General features: G+C 43.8%; 3 protein-coding genes across 4 annotated transcripts; 2 read left to right on the top strand and 1 right to left on the bottom strand.

Annotated features, from left to right (window-relative positions):
• Positions 1-2,074: 2,074 nt before the first annotated feature.
• On the bottom strand, positions 2,075-15,406 carry arel1 (apoptosis resistant E3 ubiquitin protein ligase 1). Of its 2 annotated transcripts, none has more exons than XM_047611640.1 (22): positions 15,344-15,406; positions 14,250-14,477; positions 13,714-13,882; positions 12,134-12,354; positions 10,747-10,818; positions 10,328-10,554; positions 9,966-10,203; positions 9,700-9,869; positions 9,404-9,587; positions 9,070-9,314; positions 8,886-8,963; positions 8,670-8,811; positions 8,451-8,572; positions 8,284-8,359; positions 7,573-7,682; positions 7,305-7,484; positions 6,853-6,978; positions 6,277-6,406; positions 6,091-6,149; positions 5,885-5,974; positions 5,610-5,785; positions 2,075-4,136 (listed from the first exon to the last, which is right to left on the bottom strand). In XM_047611640.1, exons 2-22 carry the CDS (start codon positions 14,395-14,397, stop codon positions 4,034-4,036), a joined length of 3,066 nt encoding a protein of 1,021 aa, XP_047467596.1. In that variant the 5' UTR covers positions 14,398-14,477; positions 15,344-15,406; the 3' UTR covers positions 2,075-4,033. The 2 variants fall into 2 exon arrangements, with proteins under 2 accessions (XP_047467596.1, XP_047467597.1); XM_047611641.1 differs by lacking the exon at positions 15,344-15,406 and adding an exon at positions 14,793-15,323.
• A 627-nt stretch (positions 15,407-16,033) lies between these two features.
• Positions 16,034-18,622, top strand: fcf1 (FCF1 rRNA-processing protein). Its single transcript, XM_047611219.1, has 8 exons — positions 16,034-16,166; positions 17,048-17,112; positions 17,248-17,322; positions 17,406-17,554; positions 17,653-17,725; positions 17,809-17,896; positions 18,162-18,256; positions 18,378-18,622. Exons 1-8 carry the CDS (start codon positions 16,164-16,166, stop codon positions 18,424-18,426), a joined length of 597 nt encoding a protein of 198 aa, XP_047467175.1. The 5' UTR covers positions 16,034-16,163; the 3' UTR covers positions 18,427-18,622.
• Positions 18,623-18,883: 261 nt separating this feature from the next.
• Positions 18,884-23,941, top strand: vash1 (vasohibin 1). The gene is made up of 8 exons (XM_047611535.1): positions 18,884-19,069; positions 19,442-19,821; positions 20,231-20,319; positions 20,645-20,701; positions 21,066-21,140; positions 21,445-21,826; positions 22,472-22,581; positions 22,743-23,941. Exons 2-8 carry the CDS (start codon positions 19,606-19,608, stop codon positions 22,813-22,815), a joined length of 1,002 nt encoding a protein of 333 aa, XP_047467491.1. The 5' UTR covers positions 18,884-19,069; positions 19,442-19,605; the 3' UTR covers positions 22,816-23,941.
• Positions 23,942-24,645: the final 704 nt, after the last annotated feature.

Genomic DNA, 24,645 nt, shown 5'->3' on the forward strand with positions numbered 1-24,645 from the left:
CCCATCCATACATTCCTGAGCTGCTCTTGGCTGCCAGACCATTGTCATCACTATGATGTGCGTTTCTTACAGCTGTTTTCCCCATAACCCCGAACCACGTCAGTTGCAGAGCCACGCTGTCACTAGTTATAAAGCGAGCCAGTTAAGACCCTGATGGGCGACCGAAGAAGACACAGCTGAGGCAGAAATGAGCAGTCGTTTTGGTCGTCGGCCGTTGCGGAAGGAGGGAGGAGCTCTTCCTCCGCGCTCACTCCGGGGGAGGATTTTGCATTTTTTGTGCATATGGAGAAACTTGATGTTTGCCAGTGTTTGGACAGACGGCTTCGCATGTAACATAAGTCACCATGCCGTACAGTAAAAAGTAAACCTCGGTCCAGGCCTGCTGCTGGAGCGATACTGTCCTGTCCTTCGACAACCCTGATTAAGATTGGCCTCCAAATCAGCCCAATCATCGCAGATGATAAATTCCTGCAGCCAATCCAGTTGGCAGTTAATCAGCAACATCCAATCAGGTAATGAGGACCTGCATGCTGGAATGGGAAGCAGACAACCCCATGGCTGTTTAGCAGGAAGGAGGGAGAGTGGTCATGTTCTAAAGCCGCATAAAGCCACATTTGTGTTGTCTGCCCCGTGAAGATCACTGTCTGCGGACAATTACCTTTGATCAGTGAAACTGATGGATGTCTCCTCAGAGGCAGGGTGACTCAAAAGCGGGAAATGAGGCACTGCATTTTCGATCATGTACATTCTTCAGTCGAGGAGAATCATCCATAAATTGACTCCCCGAGGAACTTGGCAACCCTGAACCCCACAACCAAGCTAGAGTCAGGTCTGGACTTGTTTATAGAATAGTACATTAAACACCGGTCAGAAAAACATGTTTTCCCAGGGAATTTGTGTCAACAGATGAATTTAGAAAAATGCACAACACTGTTGTTGAATGATCTCCCACAGGTTCTCCAGGGAGGCAGGGCCATTCCAACATGGTACATTACTCTTAGCGAGTGCCAGAGGACGACTTTCTGATTTGTGGTCCCTTTTTAGCAAGCATTCCAGGAGGAAATTTGAGAGAGACCATTATGCAAATCCACAGGTGCATGCCAAGACCAAATAACTGGACTCCTGACTTCAAGTACTTCAAGATGCCTTTCGGCCGGCTCCTGATAGTGTTCAGACCACAGTGCGAGGAGACACGCCAGGAACATGTGAGTGTACCATGGAGGGCTGTGGGGCCTGCATGTCCGCACACTTCAAGCGAAGCAATCAAAAATACTTAAGTCAGACTCAGGAAGAAAACATTATGTCACGCAAGAGCGTACTTCTATCACATCCCGTGCTGATATAGCTGTCAGTGAAAGCAGCATCGACATACGCTGAAAGGAAAGGGAGGGCTTGTTTTCCATTTCACTTTCAGCGGTTAGGTGTTATCGCATTCCACAAACAGGGGAGCTCCCAAAAGGCAGCACTCGGTTGAGCCTGCGGCTGACGTGTAAAGCAGCAGGTTTGAATGGACTTTGTTTATTTTCATGTGTTCGCGAGGTATGTTGAGAGTGTGTACGGGGGAAATGAGAAATGCCTGCAACGGTCCGGATTCGGTCTGGCCCGATATCTGCGTTCGAGTGCGGAGGGTCAGCCGAAGACGGGGGAAAGCACCTCATCATTTAACCGCAGTTAAGCTGTCCGGAGGGATGACAGGAGAAGCAGAGTGCATCCTTCGCCCACGGTGAGATCATGTCGTGTGTGGAGCCAGTGCCCCCTTGTGTCTGAAGCACACACTCGTGTTTTGAGACGTTTTATGTGGTTATAAAAGAAATCAGAAGCTGTAAATATTTGTAAAGGTTTTCTGCCTTCATTGCAACAAATCCCAACATCCCAAATAAATTAAACAAAGCTTACGACGCCAAACTTTTTTTTTCCTTTATACATTTGTATGCCAACAATCCAATACACTGATTCAGTCGGCGGTCACGTGTCATGAATCACCGTCTTTGTCGAGCCTAAATCCAGAAGGTGGAGAAGGTTTGTGTCATACCACTGCTCAAACACAGTCCACACACCATATGATGCACAGCGGTTGAAATAGCATGATAAGAGTTTATTCTGTCACTTTTATTCCCATAAACGAAGGACCTGCAGTCCAGTGAATCTCAACATTCATCAGTAGAGTTTTGCCATTAAAAAAAAAAAACAAAAAAAAAACAGAGTACCCCCCCCTCAGTCATAGGCAAATATCTCACAATATCTACACTTCTAAAAGTCAAACCGGAGCCATCTAACCTAGAAACCATGCTGATATAAAACAAAGAGTAGTAAATGCACATGAAAAGAAAGACATTCAACAAGAACATAAAACTAGAGGCCGAATGTCCATCATTTTTCTTTGCTACCTTTGAATCTGATAAATATGATCTCAGCCACTGGTGCTGAAAACACACACACACACACACACACACACACACACACTTGATGGAGTATTTTCATATGCACTTATAACATTTTCGATGTTCTCAGCACAACATTGCACAACCCAAACAAACACAAATCCGTAAACCCTCTTAACGGATGAAAAGGTCAGCGAAAGTGTGGACACTGTGTCGGCGCCGATGACCCAATCCAACCGACTCTAGCCCGCGACACCTACTGCGTCTCCGAGTGCTCGGCGCGCGCCGTGAGAGGAACCGTCGTCATCTATTAACATTTCCCCCCCTGCTTTTCGACAAACACCACTTGTCCTAAACGCTCTACAGATCTACAAACATTCTGACTGGCAGCATACGTACACTGTTACAAAATGGCTAATGATCGTGTAAACTCTGGAACAGAACAAGAAACAGCTACAAAAACCACGAACAAAGAAACAAGCGTTCTGTTGGCTCAGGATGTTGAATACCATTACGATAAAACAAAAACACGAGGAGGGCACATTCTCCAAAGATATACAACGCTTCCATTTAGTTTACGGAGGATGAGGGAGCTTATGGCTAAAGGCTGCACAGTCCGGACTGGAAGGAGGCAGTCACCGGCAAGCGGCTCTGCTGCCAAGGTGCGTGAAAACAAACGCACCTGTGTGGGAGGATGCATAGGTGGCAATGGAGATTCTGAGGTAAAAGGCTGTGAACGACAAGGTAAAAAGCATATGTGACAAAACACGTCATATATGGGCTCTCTCTTGCCGGCCGCCCATGTCCACACCGACTCCTGCGTATAACACAACTATTAACTAGTATTGTCTATGTTTGTCTCACCTACGCGCCTCTCTGGATACAATCAGAGGCATGAATAAGGCTGGGTACAAAACAACAGAAACCGACGAAACCTGTTTTCAACAGGACGGATAAACACAAACATCTCTATACCAAACAATAAGTTAAAAACATATGGAAACAACAGAAACGACTTGGCTTCTTTTTAACCCCCACCTCCCCTAATTTGTCTCAGACAGAAAACTCCTACTAACTCCCGACCCAGCAGATGTGCAGCGGTAAAGAAATCCCTTCTCCTTAAAAGTCGAAAACGCATGTATACACACTAGTATGTACAAGGATCGAGATAAAAGAGTGATAATATATATTTACATACACACATCAGTCCCTGATCGATTAAGGCCAAAGTGCTGTGGACGCACGCGTCGCCCACGTGGCGTGTAGGCTTGCTGTCGCACGTGCGTGCTCCTCAGTCTGCGAGATGCAAAGGAAGCGGCTATACAGTTATACTCGAGGCCTCTGCACCGGCGTCATTCGTCTCCCAAACATATAAAACGAAGCTAACTGCAGCGAAATAAAAGTAGCCCCAACCTCACCTTTTTTTTCTGCAGTCCATTGTTTCTTTTTTTTTTCTTACAAAAGCAAGATATTTTATTTACATACAGCAGTGATAGAGTTCATGATCGAGTTCCACTTTGTGTCATCATCCCTAGAGAGTGTTCGTAGAGTCTGCGTGAGTCTCTGACTGTTAAATGCGGATGAGCGCAGGGTCTCCCTTTTTTTTTTTTTATACGAGCGGATCCACAGTGCCGCCGGCGGCGGAGGAGGAGTCAGAGCATGCCGAAGCCCTCGCTGCCCTCGCTGATGGCCAGCTTCAGCATCTTGTGCAGCTCCTCGTAGGAGTCGTAGGTAGGGAGGCACAGCTGGTTAAAACTAGACAGAGAAGGAGCACAGCACAGAGCGGGTTGGTGCCCAGAACCCGGTTTGAAGTATTTTTCTCGCACATTTTGACATTGCATGCATTTAAATATTTAAAAATGGGCTATTATTCTTTTTTTTTCTCTTCTTAAGGCTAAAAATAAAAACAACAATGACTTTATTGTATTATTCCTTGCATGATATAATAGATTCCAGTGTGACACACAGAGCTCTATTGTTGTTTAATCATTACAAACACATCAGTGAGCCACAACGTTGCGCCGGGTGACATGTTCCTTCACGAACACAAACACACACTCTAATATATTTTGACTCGGCCTCACATACACCGCCCCACTGCTGCCTCGAGAACTATTCCCTTTGTTTTGTTTAGTTTTTTACAGTTAAAACCGTTATAACCATGTTTCCAGAGTTTTTTTTATTGTGCATTCCTCAATGACGCATTTAGTTTTGTTCGTTTAAAGGGAGATGGATAAATTTTCATGTAACGCAGCAAAGATTTAACTGATGTGACAGATCAGCTGGTCTCACCTGTACATAAGTATTCATCCGCTATAAAACAACTTGTACCACACCACTTATATACAGCACTATTTATGCTACATGCGCTTACTGCTCCTTGCACTTCTGGTTAGTTGCATTTTGTTGCTCTGTACCTGTGTAATGACACAATAATAATGTTGAATCTAATATACTTTAATCTAAAATGAGGTTTCAATCACTTCTAATGTGCAAAGATTGAAACTAATTAAACCATTAGAAGACAGTACTCGGTGCTCCGTAAAACAGGTGCACACTGAAGTGGTTTGAGAGCAATGTCTCAGAATGTGCAGGAGTAATGAGAGTCTCAATCATAAGCTTGTTCTGGAGATGGTTCCATGCTGTTGGTGCACAAAAACTAAAAGCAGATTTTAGTTTGTTTTAGACAACTAAAATGTTTTAGATAGTCATTTGAGTGAGTTGGGTAATTTCCTGTGGTCCAGTCCAGCATGGCCGATATAAATGATGGTAAATGACCAGTGAGCATTGCAGCTGTTAAGTGCATCCATCTATGGTTCTTGCTGAGCACTCAGCATCATTGTATTTCTTTCATCTTAATAAACCCTTTAAAGCCTGAACATATCGCTGGTGATCCGTTATATAAAGCACGACTTGGTTTCTTCTTTTCTTTGTATTTTTTAGTTTTTAGTTGCAACCTGTCCTTCTTTCACTCTGTTTTACACAGGATATTACGCTACCACATGGAAACATAAGCTTAATTTCAAGTTTGATGTGTCAGCTGTTTATAAAGACTTGCATATTCAGCGAATGGGTTAGGGTGAATCAGAGAACGCATTGCGTCGGTCATGGTATATAACTTCAAAATGAATATCTTTTATTTCTGTTTCTATGTAATGAAGCTACTGGACACCGAATTTCCCTCGGGATAAATAAAGCATCCGTCCATCCATCCATCCGTCTACTCACCAGGTATGTGCAGTGGGCAAAGTGCTATGTGTGGGGGCAGCAATGATCTGAAAGGAGGGGCAGAGAGTGTTGAATCCCCCGGGGGGAAGTTGAGAGGAGCCGGTGGTGAACTGCAGCAGACGTGCCAGCTCTTCCTGGGTGAAGCTGGATACGACCGCCCAGAACCACTTCATCACCTGTGGACAAAAAAAAAAAAAAAATCAAGATCAACACGCTAAACCATTTTCATCAAAGTCCCGTCGAGAGAAGGCCAAGACAGAGTTTCCATGACATACCTTTTCTCTGAAGTGCCAGGATCCTCCGACGATCACAGCGTGCGCCTTGAAGTCCTGCACGTTTATGTCACCGGTGCCACACATCAACAGCTAAACGGAATGAAAGGAAATAAGACACAATTACCCTTTTTGTGATGTTTTCTTTGTTTAAAAAAAAAAAAAAAAAAAAAAAAGTTCGATAGGGTTTTATTACAAACATCACATACCTCTAACTCATTCTCATCAAATATGGCTAGCAGGTTTTCTGGAACCAGTTCGTTCAAACCTGCAATTGATCAGGGAATTACACTAATTATATGCACATTACCGGAGACGTCTAATGAGAGGATAAGGAACCGAAAAAGAAAAGAAAAAAAAAAAATGACAGACTGCAGCTGTGCTAATTTCCTTACCTTTGAGGAAGTGTTCCACCTCATCTCTCACCTGGCTGGCCAGCCTGTACTGAGCCAGCAGGTTGAGATAATGCATCTTGTTCTCATTGGTAACGGCGATCTGAGCTCCCCCTGATATCAGCTCCACCACCTGCAGGAGAGCATGAGGTAGAATGAAAATGTCAAAAATGACACAAAACAGAGCCGAAAATATGGCCAATAAAGGCAGGCTGCATTAGTGCATATGAGAATTAACTTTTTTTGACCGTGTGTTTGGAGTTTGGAGTAATAAATATTTAGGCAATTAATTTAAACGAAAAAAAAAAGTTTTAAGTAGTAACATATTTGTCAAATTAAAAATGAGGTTATACTGTGTTTCAGTAGGGGAGTTACACAAGCAGCTATTGTGTAGAAGTTAAAAGGACGGCAAACTCTGCCCGTCCACCTTTATATAAACGCACCACTCCCCCCTTTAAGAAAAGCAAGGTCCCTGCCAAACAAGCAATATGGTTTCTTTTGTTTGGTTTATTGCTCCTATCTCCTGTGAAATTACATCAGGGATAAAAGGGGAGGTTCCTTTCCAAAGTGTTGCCTCACCTTCTCCAGCTGTCCCGACTTGCTGTACTTCTCCTCGGCAAACACCAGGTCCATTTCACTCACGTCATTGTTTAGGATGAAGCAGACTTTAGTTTTGTAGAACTCCTGGTCATCGGTCTCAAAGTACTGCGCGTGGAAAATGGAACGAAAACACAGGAGAATGACATTTCTCAAATAAACACTGGATATCATCTTCACGAGGGGGGGGAGAAGACAAAAATATGACTGGCTGAGCTTAAGTTCTCAGGTTTTAAATCTTAGTAAGCTGGACAAACCGCAAAACGTGCTGGCTAAGTCTCGGTGGACTGAATAATGCCAAGAAACAAATCAGGTTTCTTGGCTTGGCAGGGAACTTTCAGGAGATGAGATGAGCCAGCTGACACCAGAGGACAAACAGCGAAAACACGACTCTACGGCGTCCAAGAGAAGCGGGACTGAACACTGTTCCATACCTTGTAGTTCATCCTAAGGCCAATGATCTGAGCCAAGAAGGAGCGAGTAAAGCGAGCTCGGACCAGCTGCTTGTAGGCTCCGCCCAGGGCCGACTCGTACAGGCACTTCCCCACAATGCGACCCGCAAACTCATACATCTTCAGACGCAGTTGTGTCGGCCTTTCGGCGTTTGGGTGCACCTGGAAAAAATGACGGCGAACGCTCTTTTAGTTTTTAAACCAACGCGAAGCTCGAGAGGAAGCAAAGCGCTGAAAGAGACGGACTCACCAGGCCCTGGTTGTTATCACTGAAGCGGGTGAACAGCTGGTTGGAAGTGTCAAACAGGGTCTTGCATATCAGCTCAAACCACTCCCTGCGAGGCCCACCCCAGTCCAGAGCTGCAGAGAAATTGGCACCTTAAGACAATTCTAGCCCAAAAGTTTTCAAATCATAGCCCACCGAAGTTCACTTGTGCACTGTTCGCATCTGACCTAAAAAAACCTAAAAAAATAAAAATCAAAATAACAAGCTGCACCGGAGCACGTCTCGACTGGCCTCTTGTGTTTGGATCGCATTTTCCCACTAGGTGTGCAAATAAACATGCCCGTCAGCTCTGTTTGCAAAGACAAACTGCGATGTTGGTTTTCGTTGGCGGAAGGTAGATGCACTTTTTGTCCCTAGCCTGCCGGAAATTTAAAAGACCATGACGAAAGAAGGAGTAATGACAACAAATAAAGGTCTGTTTCTCTATTTCCAAGCGTGTTCCAGGAAATCATTTATTTTTGGGTGTATTTTATTTGGTGTTGTTGGACTTTCATGTGGCGCTGTTTGTAACTGAATGGGTGCATATACGTATGCAGAAGACGGCAGGTGACAGGGCAGTCCATTGCGTTCACAATGTGAAAACCAATTCCAAGCAATCGCATCTCAAACGTGGGTGTGACGCATGTCAACACAGGTGTGAACAGGACCCCAGCCGTTATCAGATGTTCTGTTTACCTTCCTCATCCAGGAACACGACCTCGAAGTTCTTACTCCAGTCGGACACTGAGAAGTTCCTTGTAGCCTTCAGGGACTGCAGACAAATGAGGAAGTCAGCATTATCACACCACGGTTGTAAATGTTTGCTTTTCTTTTTACAATGCAGATCTTTATAATGTACTCACCGAGTCTAGAATGGAGTGTCGACTGATTTTTAGGCAGGTCTTGGTGCGAGGTCTCTTGGAGTGGATGTGCCTGAGTTCCCGTTGAAAGAAGTTCACCTTGTCTTGGAAGGTTTCGGAGCCACCTGAGGATGAGGCCATCACGTTATTGCTGGAGTCTCCACAAAAAGACACCACGGAATAAGTTCAAGGCAAGACCGAGGGCATGAGACTGAAACAAACCGATGTTCTTGTGCAGGAAGCGAATGAAGGTGGCTGCCATGATGTTCCTATCTTTGCAGCTGAGCTCAACGGGAGGCTGTATCCCATCATCCACCACTAGCGTTAGGTACTTGTGAACCGGGTCAGGACCATAATAGGTAAACTGACAAGACAGACAGAGGTGAGCAGTCAGACACAGTCAAAGTAGCCTGGATTTTCACAGTCTGCTCTGCTTACCTTTGTTCCTGGACACACTCGAAAGGTGAAAAGGCGCCATGGAATAATTTTCAGGTAGAACTCCTTCACGGATAGTTGCTGTTTGACAAGAGTCCAAGTCAGCAGCATCTCACATTTACACATATTGGGAGTGGAATCCACTCGGGATCCAGCTAAACCGTATCATTATACTTTGGCTGTTTACCTTTGGCGATATGTAACAGTAGACCTTTTTTGGTTTCTTGACCTTCTCAGGTTGTCCCTCCACAGGAGAGTCGTGCTCATCCTCTTCTTCTCCCATGGACGGCCTCCTCTGGGGAGCCAGCAGAGCGGACGCAGGTAACTGCCACGATGAACTGCTGTAATTCCCGCTGCTGTAAAGGTACGCCTCAAAGTAGATGCTTATGCCTGGAGTGGACACATTTTTCTCCACAGAGGCCTTTTCATTCTCTGCAAAAACACAACCAAGAGGAGTATTAGACATTTGAAAACACAGGTTCCGACGGTATATTTTTCTTGAGCATGAAAAGGCCACTCACCACTGAGAACAATAATGTCAAATTCCCCGTTGCTGAGCGGCTGATTCTTGTAGGAGATGCGAGTCCTGAAGCAGCCCGTCTTCCTCAGCGTTAGTCTCAGCAGAACCTGGCACTGCTGCTTGTTGAGTGAAACTGACTTACTATAGAAGTCTGAAGTCAGATTGTCATCGTCCGCTGTGCCCAGCTGGAAAAACAGGAAATCAGTTTTGTTTTTTAGAATCACAAACAAAGAAATAAACCTCCAAATGACAGTATAATGAATTATACATAAAAGCGGAGGGGGCTTGCTCCCTTACAGAGTGCACATGGACGCTGTAGTTGGCTTCATCTGTGAGAGATGTGGAGTTGCTGGTAGGGTTGCCGTACTCGTCCCTCGGCTCAATTTGTAAAGTATGCTGCTGCCCATTTGTTAGCACCAGGGTGGAGAAATGGTAGGCTATCTTGGTTTTGGATGGAACAACTGTACCTGGAGCGGACAAAGAGAAAACATAATACGCCCAATTAAAGATTTGAAGAAAATTGTTTACAAATCACTACACTTGGGAAATATATGCAGTCATACCTGGCTGGAATATCTTGTAATACGGGCTGTAGGCCACATTGAGCCCACCCAGCTTGACAGCAACCTCGTAGCGGCCAGCTTTGCGCACCGTGAAGGCCACTTTGACTACGTTGGACTCCGGTTCTTGCAGAACCTCCTGTGTAACAGGAATGTCCAGCGCCAGCTCAATGTGTGTGATGTTGACCCTCAGTCCCACGGGGCGATGGGCTGGAAAAGGCTGACCATTCTTATAGAACAGCTGAAAACACAGAAGAACAAAAAGGGCTAAGTTTAGCAGAAATAACTTACTTGAAAGTCCCACATCACTGGTGCATCACAGCTGCAACATTTTTGGCCTGGACACATGTGGAATCCATTATCACCTGAACCCTGAAGCTCATCGTCTGCCCCACTTCCTGTGGTTCCTTCCAGTCCCACGACACCTTGCAGGAACGTGGGTCCAGATAGTTGCCCCGGACATAGTCGTAGATGCTGCGATCACCGCGTCGCCCTGGATCCTCATTCTGCAAGAAGCTGACCACCCTCGCTGCGAGCTCGCAGAGGAACTTGATGGTGAAGACAAACGCTATGATGGAAACAGTAATTCCACCTGCCACGAGGAGGGAAGAAGAAAAGGAGAGGAGGAGTTGGAACTTGTGTCTGGAACCTAGCCGTTTATTTGATCTTAAAATACGTTGCTTCACTACTATGCAAACTGTTTCTCGCAGGAACAGAATGAATGAGTTTCGAGGGCCAGCCCTATCAACCCAAGCCTTAATGCAAACTCAAATACTGAACTCACCAATCACGTAAAACATGAGGTCCCTTATCAAGAAGCACAGTGCCACAGTACAGCCAAATATGAGAGCGCCAGCTGAAAATGCAAAGGGACAAGGTGCAAACTATTAATTCAAACGCTGACAATACACACTTCCTGCTCTGACTCTGCCCTTTCAATTTGATTCTCTAATCTTTACAAGATAAGAAAATGATGATTATATAGCCTTTGTCTGGACGATTGCACCACTAAACACGTTTACGAGAAATGACAAGTACAAAGAAAAAGTTAATATGGTCTAAGTTGCCAGATTTAAACGTTAGTATGAAATTAAAACCACAGCCAGAGCAACAATTACAGTACCAAAAGGTGTGTTTAAGCATTATGAAACATTATGACACAGTTTGAGAGAAAAAGACAGAAAACAAAGGGATGCGGGGTTGCGCATTGAGGTGGAGCAACACTTCTCCGTTACGTTGAGCGACACTCAAATGATCCGTGACTGTTGTGAAAACACTTAGAAAAACTTGGGGCCTGGTTTACTTGCGGGTGATCTACTAAGAAAGGCACAAAAGCGGTCGAGACCGCCCTATTTAAATGAGGATTTTGCGCCCGCTACCGCTTTCTGCCAGACAGAATATGGGAGAGCAGACTGAACGGAAGCGCGAAATGAAATTTGAAGCCATGGAATTGGAGGCGTTAGTGACAAGAGGCGAACAAACATATTTGGGAGTTACAGCGAGGAAACTTTAACATAACCAGGAGAAACACAATGTGGGAGGCTATCGGTGACAAGGTCAATGCTGCGGGGGAAAACAAGAACAACATCGGGTGAAATTAAGAAAAGATGGCAAGACATGAGATAAAGAACAAAGGAAAAAAAAACGCTCAGCAAATGAAACAGGTGGCTCCGAAATGGCACTGCCGGATAGGCAATGTGTCTCAAATATTTTTGCTTCTGTCACTGCAAAAATGTTGACGCGATCAGGAAAGATTTGTTCGCTCCGTTGCCTTTCGTTGCGCCTACGCCTCGTCCTCACAACAATAGCCACAGTCATTTATAACGCTGCTGTACCAGTTATAAGCTAAATATAGACGCAAAACATTCACTGATTTGGTAAATCACACTGTGCTAAATAATCTATTTGTATCTTCTCCTCCCAATATTTGTCCTGTATCCGCACATTCACTAAGCCAAACACCAGCGCAACCAGACGCAATCCTCACTGCGCCCCCTTAGGGGATCAGCTTCGTCTTTGTTTGTTTAGTAAATCAGGCCCTTAGCAACGGCACAATCTGTCTCAGGTTTACGCTGTATGCCTTGTATCTTAATGCCTCTTGATAATTTGCAGCTGCGGAAAGGGACAGAAAGTGAAACGCTTTAAAAGCAGAAAAATGATCAGACTCTCACCGATCGACCACTTCTCATTCAGACGCCTCTCAGCAAGGCTGTGAACCAGCCGGATCTCGTAATCCTGGTCGCGGCTCCCTCTGGAGTTCTGGAGAATCTTGATGCCGGTGGACAACTTTATGTAGTCTTCGTAGTAGTAGCCCCAGGCAGCGAGTGAGAGCTGCAGCTGATTGTCAAACTGAGACAGATCATCCAGATTCATACAACCCCAGGTCTTTAGTCTGCAGCGAGAAACAAAAGTGAAAGCATGTAAAGTAGATAATTGATAGGACTCATTGCATTTCCTTGTGTAATTGCCTTTTAACTACAGTCTCCTGAAGCGCGGCTGTGCCGTAGCTTCTGTTACTCAATGTCTATGGAGCAAGACTGTGGCAAGAACTGCTGCTCCAACAGCACACAACGGGCTGTCCCACACACAAAACAAACACAAGTTTGTGCACGATAGTAACCTCAGCCTTATCGGCTGTACGTGTATGTTATGTCAACAGGGAGACGTTAGTTGATGTGGCCCGTTGCGTTTGGCCTTATCAAAAACAGTCCAATAAGAGTGGTGACATTAACAATTTAAGAGCAGACAGGAGCATCTCAGGATGTAACAAACTATCATCATTTCCTGTTGAAAGGTTGTCACTGTGTAATCCCTCTGTCTGCTCACACTGAGTGCATGATGTAATGAAGCCTTCACAGTATGATTTTAACAGCCAAAAGGACAAACAGATACGATCTCAGTAATGACTATAATGTATTTATTTTCCCTCCGTCGTCCTAAATGAGTTTAAAAGCATGCAGTGAACTTTAAAGTACTACTTAGTTTCACTTCCACTATACAAGTACACAGTACAATTTAGAGACACTATTTTACATGCCTATATGGATCTGCAATTTTAACTTCCCCATTTACAGTACAGCTTTGTTCGGCAAATGAATCCAAAGATAATCTTCAAGACAGACGCCAGATCAAACGCTCAAAGGATGCAAGCAATGAAGTCCGTTGAATCAAAATAGCAGTGAAGGCAGTGATATTGTGACCTTCAGAAACTTGACACTGTATCGCCATAGAGACGTCGGACAGTTCTCCTTTAAATCACGATCGTGTGCGTTTCAGAAACACTACCTGCCTTTAGAAAGGTCGCAATTTAATTGAGTCAGGGAGGAAAAGGCAAACAGTTACCGTTGTGATAAATCAATAGCTACTAAGCATACTCTGTTCTGTTCGAATCAGTGGAAAGCACCCAATGCACACACACACACACACACACACACACACACATAAACATCTGCATTGCTGCAGGGTCTCCCATTTGCAGTCTCCGAAGAATACTTTTTTACTGCAGTGACCCTGTGAAACACTGCAGCCTATACAGCTCAGTGTCAGCAAACACGCAAGCTGCGAATGAACAGGCTGCCCTCAAGTGGACGTAACGGAACAGGGCCCGTGTGAGCCTGTATACAACTTGGTCGCAGCCACCTAACTAATTCAAGGCATGAAAAAGTGGGGAGAATAACCCATATTTCAAATAAGGGTGCTCACGAAAGCGGCGCCAGGTCAGCGTGAATGTTCACAGCATTTAATTGCTTACGTATGGTAGTAGTGCTCCAGGTTCTGGGAGCACAGCCACTCCTTGAAGGCAAAGTCTCGGAGGAGCTGGATGTGAGCCTCTGCAATTTCCCTCCAGCGCTGCTGTTCCTTCACCACCTCTTCCAGACGGCTCAGCGCACTCAGACTCAGTTCCTCCAATGTCTGTACATCTGGATGGCACATGAACAGCACATAAAAATCTGTGCTCTTACCAGCCAGCAAATCAACATCAGTGGTGTCCCAGCAAAGGCCTTAATACTCAATAAAGCCTAGCATAATGAGTACTTAAGCTTGCAGGTTGTCTGAGAGTACCACTTGGATCCCTTAAGCTTGTCTGTTTAAAAACAACTAAAATAACCAGGGCTGAAACAATGAGCGATGCAATCTCCCTGGAATCCAGTTAAACATGTCAAGTTCACGTCCTGGGTGCTTCTGCAAAAACTCTTTGAGGATATCACTGAAGCTACACCAGTTTCAATGAAATTTATATTGTCAGCAAAAAAAATTTTTAAAGGAAAACAACTGTGATCCACTGACCTTCAAATAAGTGCTTGTACTGAGAGAGGCTATGCCCTTGGAGCCATTCCTCAATCTCACTTTCTTTTCCTTTCTTCCAGCGCACCTCCCAGAAGAAGATCCACGACACTGAGCAGAAGAGGAAGGTCAAGAAGAAGCGGCGGTCCATCAGACCATCTTTCAGCCTTCACTCAGACCCCACCGTGCACAAAGGAAAACAGCCCCACGCCGGTGGGATAGTCAAGTCTCCTACAACGACAGACAAAACTGCTCAGAACAGATAGGTAGGAAGAAAATAAATAAATAAATAATAAAAATCTTTGATCAGCAAGTGGATTCAGTGGTCGTATCGCTTAGAAACGATCCAGTCCAGGAGCTCAGCGGTAAAGTGCTCTGCCGAGAAGCATGAATATTTAAGTGTCACCTTGGAGAAGTGTGGAGAATAACATCACATGAAACCTATAGCACTGAAATATGTATGAACGATTTGGCCAACGAATCAAACTCTCACCGGCTACTCTTTGGCCAGAGTAAACGAAACAAGGTAAAGCACAGTCTATTCACCCCCTGTATTCCTTGTCCAGAAGTGTCCCAGGTGATGGGACTGGTCAGGATGAGCTGTGTGGGACTAGCTCGGATGTCAAAGCGTCTCCTAATTTGATCCTCTGCAGTTAAAAGGAGAAATAGCTATCTAAATATCCTTCAGTAAGCCTCGGCTTTAGTCATCGGACAGTCGGCTGAGTGAGGCTCAAAGCCCAAAACACACCGAGAGTAGACAATAAACGGGTTAACTGCAGCATCATCATTTCTCGCTCGCCTATTGACACCTGGGATAAAGAGAGGGGCTAACGGTAAGAACTGCTAACACGGTAGCGTCACGCTGCACTACGGGAGCGTTCATTAATCAGCAGGACAACACAACACTGAAGGCTAGCCGAGGAAGCCAACAATGTCAGCGGCGTTTCACAAAGCTAGTGCCCTATGAACCTCGTCGCTGTTGAAACGGAAATCGCGACGCGTTTGCAAGACGCCATCTGCGCGCACACCGCTACACGAAGCAACACTCTGGAAATGAGATTTGTCAATGAATCCACGCTATTAAACATAACATGTACCTTCGTCTGCAAGGTATTAGCATAGCAACCGGAAAATGCGCAGGGTAGTGGTGGGCGGATCGATCCGAAGCGTGCATGTGGAAAAGATTACACGTTGATATCGGCATCGGATCGATACTTACGTAGTGGAGTCGATACATAAGTTTTAGTTTCTCTTGCCAGACTGCAGCGGTTTCAGATCTTATTATGTTAGCCTAATTGCGTAATTGCACAAGTCACATGTGAACAAGACAAACCACATTTTTTTAAGCAAACACATTGGTATTTTTATTGATATCGGAACAATAAGTCAAATTATACTATAAGGTTAGCCTGTTGAAATGAATACATTTACTGATATTGAAACAAATATTTAGTTTTCTAATTGTATTGCAGTTTCTGAACTCTGAAGTTGTTTTCATTTGTTCTCAAGTGATAATTTTGTGTTGTTTCTGAACAAAAACGTTTATTGTGTCAAAGTATTTTGTATTAACTTTGCGCAAATCCTGTACTGGATTTTAACTGATTAACAATCCAAATGGAAAGTCACAAAAAAAGCACCTAAAAGGTCATGAAAATTGATTCAGATTTAGACGGATTCAGACTAATGATACAGCCACCTTAGTATAGTAAAATGTTAGTTGTGAAGATTATCGATGTCGGTATCGGTGATACTGGTCCTGTATTTGTTTGTTATCGGGTCGATACCACTCCATCAGTATCGCACACCACTAGCGCGGAGAGCGTCGGTGTTTGATTACGCCATCGACGAACACACGAGGGGAGAGGGAGGAAGCTAGTTTCACCGAGCTAGTGGGAGCTGTGGACTGAAATTTAAAGCATGGTATGTAAACTCTGTCACCGTTACACCGTGGCTGTCTCGACAATTGTTATCCGCTAAAGTATTAGTATTTTATATGCTAGTGATTAAGCGCTGAAGCTTTTCGGCTGATATGCCACTTGGCTAAGTTAACGTCAGCTCGCTAGCCTAGCATTTAGCAACAGTTACTACATCAACGTTACAACGACAGCTGCTAAAAAGAAAAGATTTATCAATAGAATGCATTTACCAGTTTAACTGAAGTTTTTAAACGTAATAATAGTCAGTACTTTAATAAGTTTTAAAGTATTTTAAAATGTTTTGCAGCTGATTATAGTGTTAATTTTTTGAATACTGCATATTGGTCGACTTCTAATCTAAAGAAGAGCTTCGCTATTGGTATTTAACCCTTTATAGAGCACTCATTGAAATACTTGGAACTTCAAAATGCCAACTTTTGATTGATTTCTAATTTTCATGCAAAATCAAGATTAGTGAATTAACCATACATGGTTCCTTGCCCTTAAATGGTAAACAAATGTAGACATGTAATTAGACCATTAGAACTTAAGTGATGATTCAGGCACTTGTCAACATTATCACATTATCAGATTATTAGACATTAGGACACGTCTCTGTGGTACCAAATAAAACAGTTATGCTCAGTTTTCATGCAGAGTGACAAGGATATCACCTGAGAATGTTTCCTTGATCTTATCCGACTGGTTGAAGAAAACCACATGCTTCTAAACTTCCCAAGAGGCACAGGACGCAAATTAAAATTTGTGTGAAAGTTACCAAATATGGTTCTTTGCCCCATAAAGAGTTAAATACATATGTAGTATTTGTTGTGGTATTTAGTTAGTAAGCGATTTCTTCTGTGTGTTTTAATTTGTTCCATCCAGGGGAAGCAGAAAACAAAGAAGTTTGCTGCGATGAAGAGAATGATTAGTCTGAAGGATTCAAGATTGTGAGTTTTTACTTTAATCTTGCCTGACAGAGTCAGATTCAGAATCAGACAATGTACTAAACAAGTCAATGCACTCAGTTATACAGGGATCTTGGAGATCTGTGCAAGCACTATAACTTCTCATTTGTTTTGTAGAAAAGAGAAGGACCGCGCAAAGGCAAAAGAGAAGAGGAAGAAGAAGGACCCCTCGATGCTCAAGGAGACAGAAGTGTAAGTTGGCCACAAAATGACTTCAATTGGTTGATATTTACAGTGGTTGATGGTGTCTTGACTTTGTCCTTTTAACTCTGCAGGACAAAGTATCCATCATGCATGTTCTTCCAGTACAATACCCAGCTTGGCCCGCCATACCACATTCTGGTCGACACCAATTTCATCAACTTCTCCATCAAGGCCAAACTGGACATTGTACAGTCTATGATGGATTGCCTGTATGCCAAATGTGAGAACCCCCTCAATGTTAACTATCACATATTATTTATATAATGAATCATATGTCATTTAATAATAATAATTTCCCTTGCATGTTTTTTGATCCAGGTATCCCTTATATCACAGACTGTGTGATGGCTGAGATTGAAAAGCTTGGAATGAAATATAGAGTGGCGCTCAGGTACAAGCTGCTGGATTTGGATTAACACCGTGAACTTGTTTAATTTCGAAATAATTTTAACCAAAACTGATTTCTGTTTATAGGATAGCCAGGGATCCTCGTTTTGAGCGCCTTCCATGCACACACAAGGGAACATATGCTGATGACTGTTTAGTCCAAAGGGTGACACAGGTACTTGAATGCACATTTGTACAATGAGAACTTGAGTATGTTATGAGCTTAACAATGTAACAACAGACACATTTTATTAGCAGTTATCATTGTATCAACAATCTCTGTGCTATATTGTTGTGAATACAGCTAAAGTTTGTATCACAGCGAGCCTTAATTTACTTAAAACTGATCACAAGAAAAATAAATAAAAGAAAAACTACATCTTGTAACCATAGATTTGGTAATGAAGTGAAATTAAAATTAAATTAAAATATTTCTGCAGCACAAATGTTACATCCTGGCGACTGTGGACAGAGATCTGAAGAGACGGGTGAGGAAGATCCCTGGAGTGCCCATAATGTACATCTCAAACCACAGGTAACGTTTCAAATATATGACTGCTATCTGTGCATTGCTTTTCTTTTTCTTTTTTTTATATCAAATCACTCATATTTCAGGCATTTAATTAATTTATTTTATTTTCTGTTCCTAAATACAGGTTTAATATTGAACGGATGCCTGATGACTACGGTGCTCCAAGGTTCTAGTGTGTCTGCAGCTGGACCTGTAAATAGACTGCTTGTTGAATAAGATTTTCTTTTAATGTATATTAAAATACAAATGTTTTGAAGTTTGATTTGGTGATGGTGGGGTGGGTTTGATCAAATGTGGGTATTTTGTTCTTATGAAACATTTTGTCACAATTTACTCTTTGCATTGAATAAATGAATTATTGAAATGCAAGTTCTCTTTGTTTTGTGCGTGTTCTGGTAATGGAAAAAGCGTGAATATTAATTTTATCTTTAAAAAATACATTTCATATTTTATTCACAGCGCTAAATGCTATGCTGCTGAATGCGTAAATTGAGGCATAACACACAAAAGTACGATATAATTTTAGTGTTAACTCAACGAACATAAACTATGGCGGATCTGGTTTGACATCTTACGAGGAGCACCTGAATGCAGCATTTGTCACTGCTGAGATCATCCGCTTAGTAGGGAGCATGCGCAGTAGTAGACGGAGGTCGGGGAGTGTCTGAGCGGCTCGTTGGATGGACTGTAGCCCGCAGACACTGAGGCCAAGGCGAACATCTGCATGAACAATGAACCGGCGGACTTGGGGAGGAAATCATTTGGTGAAGCGGACGTGAGCTGGACGTGAGACGGGAGAGTCGGGGACATGAGACGGTACAAGAGCAGGGATTTGCTGGCTATCTGTGCCGTGAATGACCTCTAACGGTGCAGGGAATTAGGCATTTTTAATACTTTGTTGCCTGTAGAGTCGGTCCTCCAGCAGAGTGACACTGGCAGACCTGTGATAGCTTGCTGATGGACGTTTAGCATCGCCATAATATGATCCACCAGGTCACCACTGGCTCTTAATCAATTAATCAATGGCTGATTACTGGATGGCTGACCTATAAACAGTTAGATCATTTTTCCGCGTGCTGAACACTAAGTCATCCTTTGTTCAAGATATACTTTTTACTATTGTTAACCACTGCTTCTTACCCACCTGCTTCTGTGAGATTTACCTACAGCAGATTCTTGTCACTATAGAACTCTTGGTGAGCCTCCAAATCTGCTGGATGTCATGAGTTGGCCATCTGTTGTGGAAATCCACTTAAACCTGCGAGCAGATTAACAAATAAAGGGATCCAAGGCATCAGTCAGGACATTTCCTTGCCGGGGACGCCTGGAAAGTCCTAATTGGCGGTGGAGGGATGCTGAGGGCCACGGCGGGCTCGGCGGAGGAGAGGGATGAGGAGGATGAAGGCGAAGAAGAGCTGAGGGACGGAGGGGTGCCTTTCTACGTGAACAGGGGGGGCCTCCCGGTGGATGAGGAGACTTGGGAGAGGATGTGGCGCCATGTGGCTCGGATCCACCCCGGCGGCGAAGCGCTGGGGAAGGAGATAAGGGGAGCCACAGACCTGCCCAAGGTAAAGGTTGACTACAACACCAACACACAGTGCATTTATACAGCTGCTTTTCACGCCATCCATCTGAAAGTTACACACATTGGAGACCATTTACACCCAGGTGCGCACCATCAGAACATGGAAACCTGATGCAAACCAAGCAGCTGTTAGGTTTTTTTTTTTACACTCTTATTTTACAATGCCAAATACAAACCCCCTTAAATCTAATACGGTCATACAATGCATCAACAACACTCCACAACCCGCACTTACATCACCCATTGTCTAGTTTGGACTGTGATCGCTGCATTTGCATTTTCTGCACTCAAGATACCTTTGACAGTTTCCAAACAGAGAGGTCAGACAAGACTCCAGCTGCTGTGAACATTGGGATTGTGTAAAGCTGTTGTTTGGATGCTCTGTCCCACAGATTCCAGTACCGAGCGTGCCTACATACCAGCCTACCACCCCTATCCCACAGCGCCTGGAAGCCATACAGAAGTACATCAGGGAATTGCAGTATCCTTTGACCAGATGGTACAACCAGCTGGTTGGAACCGAAACAAAAAAAATGTTTGAACAGGATTCTATTTAGTTGGAAAGACAAGTTTCACACGCTGATCTTAGGCAGATGAAAATGAGAGAATGGGAGTAGCCGCCGGCCCAATGTAGGTCACTGTAGCTACTGTATTTTATATTAAGCTTGATTTCCAGTCAGGAGGATCATCCATAATTAAGCAGCAAGCTATGAACATCACACAGCGCTAAGAGGATCGGTCTCTTCTTTTCATTGTGTGGAGCAAAGGGCTCCGTTCTGCTGTACGACCTTAACCTTGTTTCACAGATACAATCACACAGGAACACAGTTCTTCGAGATAAAGAAAAGCCGTCCTCTTACTGCGTAAGCAAACCTCCCTTTGAATCAAAGACTCGTCCGCAGTGTTAGACTCTTAGAGGCTTCCGGCACCAGTCACGGGATGACATGGAGGTTGTTTGTGAGGTTGATTTCTTATGTTTCAGCCGTACTCACTGGTTTACCCCAGGGCTTTGTGAGTAGGAGCTAATGTCAACCAGCAGAGGCCTGGAACACACTTTCCCTCGCCTTACTTTATTAGATTTAGCAGCACAGATTTTATTTCCCCCGGGTCACGGAAAATGTTTTGCTTGTTTGTTTGTCTGCATGAAATCAATAACTGCGTGTTGATGTGATTAGTTCTTTTGAGTACTTGTGTCTAACAAGTTTCTTCTCCAACTCTTTTGCACAGGTTAATGGACATCGCTAAAGAAATGACACGGGAAGCTCTGCCAATCAAGTGTTTGGAGGCCGTGATCCTGGGGATGTATCCTTACTGCAGTGATTTGTGTTCCGATTGTGTTTCTGTATGCTCAATAGATGTAGTTGCTCAATGGAGTGGAAAATGTGTTGTTGTTTTTTTTTTGTTTTGTTTATTTTTTTTGGGCAGACTCCACATTTGGCTCATAATATTGTCTAATTTAGCAGGATAAAGCAGAAAAAAATCTGTTCATAATAAGGAAGCGGTAAGCTAAGCTAGATAAACTAAATCCACATTGATTTGACAAGTTTGTTTGTTTGTTTTTTGCCATGGCATGACATCGATACTTCCCTGACCCAGCTGGCTACAGTTACCTCACCAACAACATGCCCGGTGTGGAGCGCTTCCCCCTCAGCTTTAAGTCTCAGTTCTCAGGGAACTACTTCTACCACATTGTGCTGGGAGTTCACAGCGGGGGACGCTTTGGCGCGCTGGGCACGAGTCGCAGGGAGGACCTCATGTTCAAGCCCCTGGAGTTCCGAACCCTGATGGAGCTGGTTCAGGAATACGAAGGGGCCTACAGGGGCTACTGGCACACCCTGCGCAAGGTCAAGATCGGCCAGTACGTGTCCCACGACCCACACAGCGTGGAGCAGATAGAGTGGAAACACTCGATTCTGGACGTGGACAGGCTGAGCAAGGAGGAGCTTCGGAAGGAGCTGGAGAGACACACCCGGGACATGAGACTGAAGGTACAGTACGGTGGAAGCAACAGCATTTAGAAAGTGAAGTCTTTGTCCTTTGGTTTGCATAAAGCCTGCAAACGACACGACTACGTAAGAACACAAGAACATTTTTTTATGTAGAAAATGTGTATTTTTGACACATTATTTGGCAGCTGACGCTGAGAGAAGCTGCTGGAGCTCTTGCAGGGCCAAAGCTGGTAATGAGAGACATCCTCAGCAGATGGACTGCCCTTCTTAACCCGATTAGATGTCCTCTGACGTGCTTCCTCTTCATGCACAGCGACACCGAGCGGGTCTACCGTTTGACGAGCGATGTCTCTCAAACGGCGCTCCCTCATCACCTCTCATGCTGAGATAATGAAGGGAGCCTTGATGCTGAGCGCTGCGCGTAATAAAACTAATGCGATGACTTGACTCCGGTCTAGTGCGCTTCATGCGTGGCTGGCTCCGTCCGTCAATAGCTGATCTTTTACCACTGAGTGCTCTGCACAATCACATTAAAGGCATGAGCATATTTCAGCCACTGGCACTCGGGAGGATGTCGTTACGCCGACCCTGCAATGTTTTAAAGTAGTTCTGATTAAGATGGGTTTTTTTTGTGTGTGTGTGTGTGAGTTCTTCTAAAAACTTTTTTTTTTTTTTTTATTGCAGATTGGAAAGCCGGCACCTCCATCTCCCACCAAAGACAGGAGAAACAGCATGGGTTCACCACTCAGAGGGCCGAGCAGCCCCATACGGAGGATCAGCCGTGTTGAGAGACGGTATGATTAACCACATGTTCTGCGTTATTTAGTTGTGTAGTCACAGGAAAATATTTAGACTGCAGAGGTCTCATGAGGCAAAATAAATAGTGGAAGAACTGGTTACAGTTTCCTCACTATATGAATGAACCTCATTGTCTTTCCTAATGTTTTAATTGCAGCCCCTCCGGAGACAAGAAGGTCTTGGAACAAAAATCATCAACAGACATGAGCGGATACCAGATTCGTGTCTAAAGAAGAATCGTTGTAGTTTGGACTACAAGGCACCAGGCCAGTGATTAACTCTTAAGACTTCATTTTTTTTGGTACACATTGGCCTATTCAGAGGATTCCACAGTGAATAGGTCACCAGCAACTTTTCTTCCCAAAACAAATGCCTCATTCAGCTTTTCTATGTTACTACAGGCTTTTTTTCTGTAGCGGCTACTGTGCATAGTAATTGGTGCTGGCAGTGCTCCCGACTTCTAAAAACAGAGAGTAAAATGTAAACATTTTTTAAACAGCTGCAGAGTTTTGCTACCTTCACGTAAAACGCGGCCCTCGCCTGAAGCTGGGCGGAAGTGCCGCTCGGTGTAAATGTGCTCCCGGACATATCATGGATCTCCGCGCTGTCATTATGTTCAGCAAAAAGCTCTTAAGGCCCGTCTGCAATCCGTATCGTCGTACTGTATGTGTGCAAATACGTGTCATGTAATGTAAATCCACTTAGACGCCGCTGGGCACCCATTTCTTGTGTAGGGACTAGTTTGCAAACCACTACCCTTGTGCCTTGTATAAAAATTCAATGAGAAGAAAAATACTTCGTTAACACTGGATTGAATACACAATATACATACTTACATGCATATAAAAGTGTAAGGAGCCAGAGTTATTCTGGCTGCAGGATATTAAACCTTTCACATGAACCAACACAATTATCAAGGTGACTAATAGCAAAGCTGCTGGCTGATCTAGTCTGCATCTGACGCAGATGTAACGCAACAGGAATTTGTATGTAAGTATGTATTGTACAACTGCTTTATATATTGGTTTTCAATTTTTATTTGTAGCAAATGTATCCAGTATTTCACTTGCCTTATCCAAGCACCTGACTTCCATTTAAAGGCTAAGCAGTTCGTTTACAGCACTTTTACCTGCATTTTGTATTTTTTTTAATGGGAAATTCGGTCATTTTATACTTCTTTCGGTGCAGGCGGTCGCCAGTAAACACTTTACCACACAGTGTTTTGAACAGTGCCACGGTGGACATTTTTATCTGTACAGTCAGTATTGTCCGTTTTAATTTTGGTGTTCTGTAACGCACTTGTTTTGTAGGAAAAGTTGATTTACAGGATCAAAATAAAGGGGCACCATGATTGTGGCTACGCAGTTTCTGATTTTTTTTTCTTCTTCTTTTTTATTATTTAGGTTTATGCCTTTAGGGATTTTTAGAAAAGTGTGTGGTTTATTAAAATACTTTGAGCATGTACAAAAGTGTTTAACACGTAGGTACACTGTAATTAGTTGTGTGGGCGTCAGGCAGGGAATGGCGCCAGTTTTCTGTCGACCAATACTTCACATTGAGCACAGGGTGTCCTCAGCTGAAGGGCAGCGTTTAGCAACAAGGCAAACCATGACGGGAGCGGCCAGAGATCTATACAAAGGAAACAGACGGATTATGTACCTCTAATCTGACTACATGCAAGTTAAAATGAGACACCTCCTTACAATAAGTTTAATATTCTTGCCTTTAAATTAGGAGCATATAAATCCACACTGACCCTTCCCATAAATACCAAGCATCCAGTATCTTTTGCGATAGTGTTTGTGAGATGTAGAGACAGACGGCATGATGCCCTATTTGCTTAAAAACCTACTGACCTAATTCATTCGATGCTGCAGGGATAACTAAGACACAGTCTGCTCTACATCTCATTTTCTAATGAATGTATTACATGGCAAATATATTTATGCGATGAATCAACTTAGTGACACAAATTAAATGAAATATTGCGGTTGAATAACACCTTCGAAGACATTCCACCGCTAACACTTGCACAAGACTTCCTCACCGAGCACCGTCAA

Source organism: Mugil cephalus, chromosome 17 (genome assembly GCF_022458985.1).
Source record: "Mugil cephalus isolate CIBA_MC_2020 chromosome 17, CIBA_Mcephalus_1.1, whole genome shotgun sequence".
NCBI classification, from domain to species: Eukaryota; Metazoa; Chordata; class Actinopteri; order Mugiliformes; family Mugilidae; genus Mugil; species Mugil cephalus.